Here is a 9418-nt window from a genome sequence, read left to right on the forward strand (position 1 = left end):
GAAAATCACCGCGTTTTTACTGTCTCACAATTCACGCTGTTGATAATTAATACTCAATCGAGATCCATGCGTAAAATGTTCGCCTCAATTTGTCCGTTTTCACAATTGACTAACCGTTTTTAAGTATGTGCTTAAAGTATTGAGCAGACAAAAGTTTATCTAATAAAAAAATTCGGGCTTCAGAGTTTCTTTTAAAACCACAATTTGTAATTTTTTGTTATCGTACGACGTGTAATCGGAAAAGAATCCTATTGCCTAGTTTGAAAGTTGAAATCACATTGTCAGTACTACTGGAAACCCGGGAAATGCCTGAAGATTTTTTTACAACGAGAAAATATTGAAATTCCGGTTGGGTTAGAATTTACGATGCTGCTAATGGTTGATCGATGATGCCGATAGTAAGAGACTGTTCGAATGAACAATTTTTAGTAAACAGAAAATCCGAGTAGTTGTAACGATTTTAATTTTAGGTCAGAAATTTTGTTTTGGAAATTCCTTTGAAACCATTTCGAGCAGTCCTAATCATCAGCTGCTTTTATACCAAATGGTGTATCGTTTTGTCAGCGTCGCGATCAGCCCAGAAAGCGTCGATCAGATTTTTTGAATATGTTTAGCGTTACGGATTTCAATATTTCTCTTACAGAAATCAAAAAGGTTCGCTTCAAAAATAATAAAACTCCAATTTAAAACAAACGATAAATACTAATTCTAAGTGTTTATTTTACTATTACGTATCGTGTGATTGTAAATGTCAATTTTACCCGTCTTAAAGCATAAAATATTTAAATGCGATGACAGAATTAACGCATCTGTGTAATTATCAATATTTGATCGCAGATGCTGATCTGGCACTAAAAATAATACGACAAAATTGTGATTTTCGATTATTTTTGTAAAGTTGTTTTAGAGAGTAACTGACATTGTTACAGAGAGTGTCGAATTATCTTAAAAAAAAATATATGTATACGTTCGTTGGAGTACGGAATATATGCAAATCGGGAAAATATCCACGTTTAAACGCGTCATTTTTGACAACGCGACTTGTTTGCGTCACGTTACTGTGATTAGGTTAATAACATTTTTGAATATTGATAAATAACGACTTTGAATTAGTTCCCAGGCTCGCGATCAGTTGTAACGGTTCATCATTCTAATATTCTGTACAGAATGATTCGGTTCAATTTGCGTGTATCAGCTTACTTTTTTTTTTTTTAATAACACTAATAACAGTAGGTGCTTTTTCACAATGTGCTATTTGACTCGTGTATATTCATAAATAGCGAATCGATACCGTCAGAATCACGGTAATTAAAAATGAAAAAAAACAGTAAAAGTTCAATCGAAGTACAGATGATGGAATTCGTTCCTGTTAAATATGCTTATCTTTCTACTTCCTTATTTGAAAAGAAAGAAACTGTCATAAAAGTAATATTTCGATCACCAGTCGAGACTTCAAACTTTCGACGGCGAAAACTGTAACAGGTACATAGAATAACGATGCAACGGCAAATCCATGGTTATATTTAACGGTTATCACGTATCTCGAACACTTTAGTCGGTATACCGCTTGGGTATAGTTTGATATCACACAGCATACAATATACATTGAATTGCTCGAACAACTTTCAACTTGCGGCGTATCGTACATAATGTAAATGTATAATTCCATGAAGAATGTGTGCCATTATTCTGCATCACCGCATATTGTTAACAACTAGTTTCCGCGGCAAAAGAATAACACATAATGCGCTTGTTTCCTTCTTCGACGATCTAATAATCTAATATCTGCGAGATTATTATTTTATAAATATTTTTTCGAGTCAAAATACTTTTAACTATGTATACGTTGACAAAATTTTGACACGATAGATTTAATTCCGAATTATTTTCTTACCAAAAAAGTAGAAATTTTTTAATGAGAAACCACGAGGCGGTACAAAATTTACTCTTTCGTCGTTTCTAAATTAGTCAACAAGTTCATGGAATTTAATTGTATGTTTTGCTGCATCAGGGGGGTTAACTTCATTTTGTTGCTAGTAAGCTTCTTTACAACAAGTTTAACAACTTTCAACCTCGCGTAAAAAAGCGAATTTTGCATAATGGTTCAAAAATAGTGCGCCTCAAACCTGACGATCAGACGAGATTACTATCTGTGAGACTTGGACGGAAGGCCTGGACACTGGCCCAGTCGCTATGCGCCTACAAAAAAGAAAAGTCTGAAATTACAATTTTTAGATACCGCTACCTTATGTTTCTAATCGTTGAGGGGGTCATTCGTAGTCTAAATCCAAAATTTCGAAAAGATTCTGCATTAGCTTCGCCGCCATCTTGAACTTATGTTTCAGGTCCGGAAATATCGATCGTAGACAATGGATATGTCATCCTCAAAGTTAGAGTATTAATTTTACTGCAAGTTTAGATTGATGTGACAGTTTTTAGTAAAAAGTTGAAAATGATCGATTCATTTGACAACAACTAATTCCCCTGTAAATTCAAGATGGCGGCCGTTAGTAAAAAATTGAACACGGTCGATTTATTTGACAAAAACTAATTCCCCTATAAATTCAAGATGGCGGCCGTTGGTAAAAAAATTGAACACGGCCGATTTATTTGACAAAAACTAATTCCCCTATAAATTCAAGATGGCGGCTGAAGCTGCTGCAGAATCTGGTGGAAATTTTGTATTTAGAATAAGAAATACCCAAATAAAGAAAACGTAGGTATGAAAAAATTACAATTTCGAACCGTACATTTGGACTGAAGCACAGCACAGCAGGGATCTGTCCGTATGTCTCTCTGTCTGCGTTTCAGGCCTGCTTGAGTGCGATTTTAAAATAAACTTAAGGCCTTCGGGAACACTGACCCCGGCCATTGGACGTGATCCGCTATTAACGCGTTGCGTAATTCGTTCTGTACGTGATGCGTAGGACGAGGAGAGCTTGCGCGAATAGCAAGTTGGATGGACGGCGGCGGAGAGACGAAGAGGAAAAAAAGAGGAAAAAGAGAGGAGGAACGGGTGCATCGGGTTCGCCACACGAAATAACATCGCCGATTAATAGATAACGCTTCGGTCCGGCTTTCGGCCGAAACTAGTCACCAAGGTCAGGGAAACAGAGAGCGTTGACTCCTTCACGCCGATGCCCCTTCTCCTACAATCATTTCACGCGGACGTCGTTCGAGAAAAATTAGCAATTCGTTCATCTCCATAGTTTATACCAGAGTCATTACACGGGTACCAAACCGAAAGATGTCTTTGAGAATTGTTTCCAGTTAATTTTTTTTTTTTTTTATGTCAACTGATTATTTTCCCACGAATTTTCGAATATATCGTCGTTTCTTTTTCATTTTTCGACATGTGTGTAAAAAGTTAACCGCACTTGGAGAAATTTTTAGTTCCGGTTACCGCTCAGTCTTTGACAATTTTCATTTTTTTACCACGATCGAAAAATATAGTTCTAGGTAGAAAATGAAAATTGGTGTTATAGCTGTTGCCGGAAAGTCTAGTATCCGGTACTATTCTTTCTCATTACGATCACTCTTACTATATTTTCTTGCAACTGTTGCGAAAATTTAATTCTTGTGCAACGATAAATTGACGTTAAAGCCTTGTTTAACTAAAAAAGTAGAGTGAACCGAAGAAACTGATTCAGCGTTGCAATAACCAAAAAAGGATCGACAACAGCGCAAAATGGTTAGGCGTACCTCGTTTTTCGTAATTCCAACAATATTTAAACAGTTGTTTTAACGATACATGTTGTACTGAATTTTTCTAGTTACTATAACAAAAGAAACTTTTCTCAATACGTATACCGTTCGCACTCCTCTACGTACGGTAAATAAACGAAGAATGTTCTGCGTCATACATGATGATTTTCGTGAATAGTTTATATACTTGTTACTATTATTGGAGTCCATATTGGATACGCTATTTTGAATTTTCATAATTGGTATCACGTATCGCTTCTAAGGAAAAAAGCTGGGGACTTTAAACGGTTATAAGCTGCAAGGAACGAATTTAAAGAAATTTTATGCAATCGTTTATTGAAAGACTCGAAATTTTTATATCAATAGTGCGTCAAGTATTTTCCAAGGTTTAATTAGCTGTCCCGCAACAGTGTTGATTACAGCAATTGAGTATTTGAATGAAATTTTTTTTTTCCATTTTTAGGGGTGCCTAATGCAGTGCAAGCCAAAATAATGAGGACGTATTTTTTGTTTTTCGTTAAAGAATGATAATTTTTCATGTTACAGGTGATTGAATTTCACTGATTTTAATATTTACAGATATATCTTAACACGGGTGACGTCACAATGTTATAGTTTTAAATCTGTTAAATTAATGGCAATTTTGATTGAATCGAAAAAATAAAAAATACGTCCAAAATATTTTTTTCCCAATCTACAAGAGTATGAAATAAAAAAATTTCATTCAAAAACTCAATTAACGATTTGTTGTAAAACTAGTGAAATTGCTATTTTCACGATATTCACTCTTTTTGAGAAGTATAATTATAACCTGACCGAAGTTGTATTTTCTTCATTTGCCAAAGTCGAGTAGGCTTGTGTGTATATTCAAATGTACTCAAGATATATAACACACTGCTGGGGATTTACACGTTTTCGTCAGTTACGTGACCGATGATCGTGGTGAAAACAGTTTAATAATAGTTATTAGCTGCAGAACTGGTTCGGCGATATATACTGTAAGGACGAACCAAGGTGTGATATACGTAATATCTACCGGAATGCTATACGTGGGTGGGTTTTGACAAACAGAACGTGTTATGTTCTGCCTTGTAGAAGCCGTTATACGCCATCGTAAAAATGGTACACCGTGAATATACCTCTCCATCCCTTCCCTTTCCATGTTTTTCATCATTCAAGCTCGTTTCCATTCTTTCTTTTTCTTTCAATTTTTATATCCAACCACGCAACGTATTCTCCTCCTCATTCCTGTTATCGCTTTAATAATAATTGCACAGCATTACTAGAAAGAATAATTATTATTGTCAGTCAAGAATACGTGTAAATTATGCATAACGCGTGTGATTCGGTGTTTGGAATTTGGCGTCACGATTTTGAAGGAAAATATTTTTTTTACAATACGAAAATTATGACAAATTGTTCACGATTTGCTGCTCAATACTTTTCCATGCCAAAATTCCAACTACCGAGTCACTCTTTAAAATTCTTTCGTTCTCAATGTCGTTTCGTGTATGTTTTTAATGTGAACAGGTGTTGCAGTGTTTATTAAGGGGCAAAAAAAAATAAAAAATCAACGATATTATACGAATTTGCGAAGACAATATGAAAAAAATTCTAAAGAGATGTTTTTCTTCTTAAATATTTACTAGACAGCTTGTTGGTCAAAGTTTCAATGCGAGCTGGTTCTCGTCAATAATTTCTATTGGAAAAATTTCTTATATATAAGGGGAAAAATAACGAACAAACATACATAGTAAATTCTGAAAGTAAATTATGTGCAAACAATTTGTATCTTAGCATTAGTATTACGGTAACGAATTTCGACGTAAGATCATCACTAGAAGGAAAATAGGCTGAAAAATTAATGATACGTTCGCAACACCTCGACACATTATACAATACATTCTAGATAAATGAATACAAGTGTTTTTTTTTCGCACAGTAAGATGAAAAAGAAAGAAAGAATGAAAGAAAAGCATTATCGTTATTTTACACGTAAACTTAACATGACTACGATGCATACTTGTTGTAGCTTAAGTATAGTATAGGACAGTGTCCACCGGATATATTCTGACATGGTGTCGCATTTGAAGGTCTTGTGTGCACAGGTGAAGGTGGTCAAGTTCAGCTACATGTGGACAATAAACAACTTCAGCTTCTGCCGAGAGGAAATGGGTGAAGTCCTCAAGTCGTCTACTTTCTCGGCAGGGGCAAACGACAAACTTAAATGGTGAGAAAATCCTCTTTTATGCACTAAAAATGTTCAATTTTCTTACCGTATAATTTTCATAGTATTTTTGGAAAATTTGTTGTCGATTATTGATTGGACTTGTTTGGTTACAGGTGCCTGAGAGTGAATCCTAAGGGTTTGGACGAGGAAAGTAAAGACTACCTCTCTTTATATCTACTGCTTGTCTCGTGCAACAAATCCGAAGTCAGAGCAAAGTTCAAATTTTCTATTCTTAATGCCAAAAGGGAAGAAACCAAAGCTATGGGTGAGTAAAAGTGAATTTATTTCAAAAGCTATTTTCTCAAACGGTATTATCGTTGAAGTATTCGGCGAATATGACATGAAGACTATTCTCTGCAGTAAAAAGTAGACGACCGTAATTTTGAAACTCGGTATTATTTCCTTGACCGATAATTCATTAAAATATATCGCTATAATAATTTTAAAACCATTTTTTTGTTTCTTCTGTTTCATCTCGCAGAGAGCCAGCGAGCCTATAGGTTTGTGCAAGGAAAGGACTGGGGGTTCAAAAAATTCATACGAAGAGATTTCCTACTAGACGAAGCAAATGGACTTTTGCCCGATGACAAACTCACGATATTCTGTGAGGTATATACCTTTGTATGTTTATTGTCACATTTATTTAATATATTATCAAAATTTATATACAATGGATAAATGAGCTAATTAGTTCTATAATCAATTTATAAAACCCGCCAACTAGGTAAGTGTCGTTGCCGATAGCGTAAACATCTCTGGGCAGAGTAATACGATACAATTCAAAGTTCCCGAATGCCGGCTACCCGACGATCTTGGACTGCTATTTGAAAACCAAAAATTCAGTGATGTCACACTCACCGTTTGCGGTAGAGAATTCCAGGCACACAAAGCGATACTTGCTGGTGAGTTGACGGTTGTTTCATTCAATTTTCTTCGTTCTGTTATGTTCTAGATGATCGTGAAATGATGTAGAAACAAAAAAATTAAAATTATCTACCTTGAATTTTCGTTAACACTCTTATTTCGAGTACGAGGAATCAATTGAAAATAACACATTGCCTTGAAAGCTCTTGATATTATTTGAAATCATACAGAATTATTCTTGCGTTCACAATCTAACTATGAATGTTATGTCAGTCGTTTAATCATTTTCAAAGAGCTTGTGAATCGATTTAGCCTTGAATTTATACAAATATAAATAAATAAGTAAAGTAGGAAGTTTAACATCTCACTTGTGTGATAAATTGAAGGTTTTGAATGAGCTCATCTTTTAGAATTCATTACGTTACTCTTCAGTGTTAGAGCAAAAAGTTTCTTGAATTTTATTAAATTCTTACAGTATAAACGTGTTTGTTTGTTGTTTTTTTTTTTATTATTTTTTGTCAAGATGCCCTGCACTTATATATATTTGTCACTCTGATGAATGTGATGGTATTAATCAGGACCCTTTCTTTTCATATTACAGCTCGAAGTCCTGTATTTTCGGCAATGTTTGAGCATGAAATGGAGGAACGAAAACAAAACAGAGTCGATATAACGGACGTTGATCACGAAGTCTTGAGAGAAATGTTACGCTTTATATATACGGGGAAAGCGGCAAATTTAGAAAAAATGGCTGACGATTTACTCGCAGCTGCAGATAAATATGCACTTGAGAGGCTTAAAGTAATGTGCGAAGAGGCGTTATGTACGAGTTTAGCTATTGAGAATGCGGCGGATATTCTTATCCTTGCCGATCTTCATAGCGCTGATCAACTCAAAGCGCAAGCCATAGATTTTATTAACACGTAAGTTGCCAATACATATTTAAATAAATGATAATTTTTGTAGTTATTTACCGTCGAACTATTTTTAAAACATGGCTTGTTTATCGGAATATCAATAAAAACGTAATTTCTTTAGTGAGCCGAAAGTTCATGCGATGTTCATAATTATTCATGTGTCTCTTCAATTAGTACTCTCGGTAGCAATAGTTTTGAATGCCTTGGACTAAAAGTGAGTTTCTTTTTTTTTCCACGATCTTGTTTTATTTTTATTTGTAGATTAGTAATAGTTGCATCACGTAAATCTTGAAAATCTGACGTGTATTAGAACAAATATACCTCTATTATAATCGCAAATTAGCGGATTGGTGAGAAAAGATTCCTAAGAAATTTACAAGGTCAAGCCACGTTATCATACCTTAATTTACTGGTATTGACACTAACTGATACAGTCACTTTCAATCGCACAAAAAGAAAAGATAAAAATACGCCAATGTACAATGTTGAACAAATGTTTTATGTTAGATTTATACGTTGAAACAAAATGAGATTCAATACTTGATTGATAACAGGTGTTTATCACACATGATTACATATTATTAGGATTATACATTCACCTAATAACTTCATGCCAATGACAACTAGCGTCTGCTTTGTGACAATTTTTTTCTTCCATCGTTTTCTCATCACTTTAGTTTCATCGGAACGGAGTTGACTCGGCATAAATTATTTGACCATGAAGGAATCGTTTTACATTAGAACTAGATATTCAGATGTCTTTCTTACAGTTATTTAATTTTGTTTAACGAGTATGTATTAGGTGATCAAAATTCCATATGTCAGGTTCTGAAAAAGAGAATCACAGAGTTATAAAAAAACGAAAAGAATACATTATATTGTTAGTAGTAACTCATCAAATTAAATAAAAAGGATTTAATATAGGATTAGTTTTTTTTAAATCATAAAAAAAAGACAAGATAATTTATAAACTGCGGGCAACGTTTTTACGACTCAAGTTCCACGGTATTGATTACTGTGGATATTTTTTTCAAATTTTCACCAATAGGGTGGGATATCCGGTTTCACGAAGACATCATTTATATATGTATTATAATGCAGGTTTCCGTTGATCCAAGTTTTATTAAGGGCGTATTGTGTGATGTTGCAGACATGCAACAGACGTGATGGATACAGCAGGGTGGAAATCAATGATCCACTCTCATCCGCACCTCATAGCAGAAGCTTTCCGCGCTTTAGCGACCCAACAGATCCCACCAATCGGTCCGCCGAGGAAACGGATGAAGCAAAGCTGAAAGCAGACGCCCTTAGCCCCGGGGATAACGACAACGTCGCCCCCTCCTCTATTACATCCCTCTTGACTCTGTGTACAGTGATGAAAAGGAAAGGACAGAAGATAAGATTAGTGGTGAATAATAAAGTCAATGTTTCCTAGCGAGCCCCTCACCACTGTCACCACCACCTGGTCCAGAGTCCAGATATTGAATCCGGAAATAGCTAATGACTGACTTGTCGCATGGATGAGCTGGCATAACGTAAACATGATACAGATGAGCCAGAGAAAATATCCGGTTTCAAGCGATACGATATAGCTAAGGCGCATTCCACCAAACCAGACTTTCGTGTTCTGTGACCACTGTCGGTGGTAGAGATATTGTGACTGTGTCACTCGTCGCTCGCTCACGATAAAAACATTAAAGAA

General features: G+C 35.1%; 1 protein-coding gene across 1 annotated transcript in view; it reads left to right on the forward strand.

Annotated features, from left to right (window-relative positions):
* The window catches only part of LOC124181333 (protein roadkill), a 64776-nt gene extending 55361 nt beyond the window's left edge, over positions 1 to 9415 (forward strand). The window contains exons 3-8 of the mRNA XM_046567807.1: positions 5814 to 5935; positions 6049 to 6200; positions 6417 to 6544; positions 6660 to 6837; positions 7401 to 7722; positions 8867 to 9415. Coding sequence (XP_046423763.1) covers positions 5814 to 5935; positions 6049 to 6200; positions 6417 to 6544; positions 6660 to 6837; positions 7401 to 7722; positions 8867 to 9011 — 1047 coding nt within the window. The 3' untranslated portion in view covers positions 9012 to 9415. The remainder of the gene's footprint in view (positions 1 to 5813; positions 5936 to 6048; positions 6201 to 6416; positions 6545 to 6659; positions 6838 to 7400; positions 7723 to 8866) is intronic.
* Positions 9416 to 9418: the final 3 nt, after the last annotated feature.

Source organism: Neodiprion fabricii, chromosome 4 (genome assembly GCF_021155785.1).
Source record: "Neodiprion fabricii isolate iyNeoFabr1 chromosome 4, iyNeoFabr1.1, whole genome shotgun sequence".
In the NCBI taxonomy this organism is placed as follows: domain Eukaryota; kingdom Metazoa; phylum Arthropoda; class Insecta; order Hymenoptera; family Diprionidae; genus Neodiprion; species Neodiprion fabricii.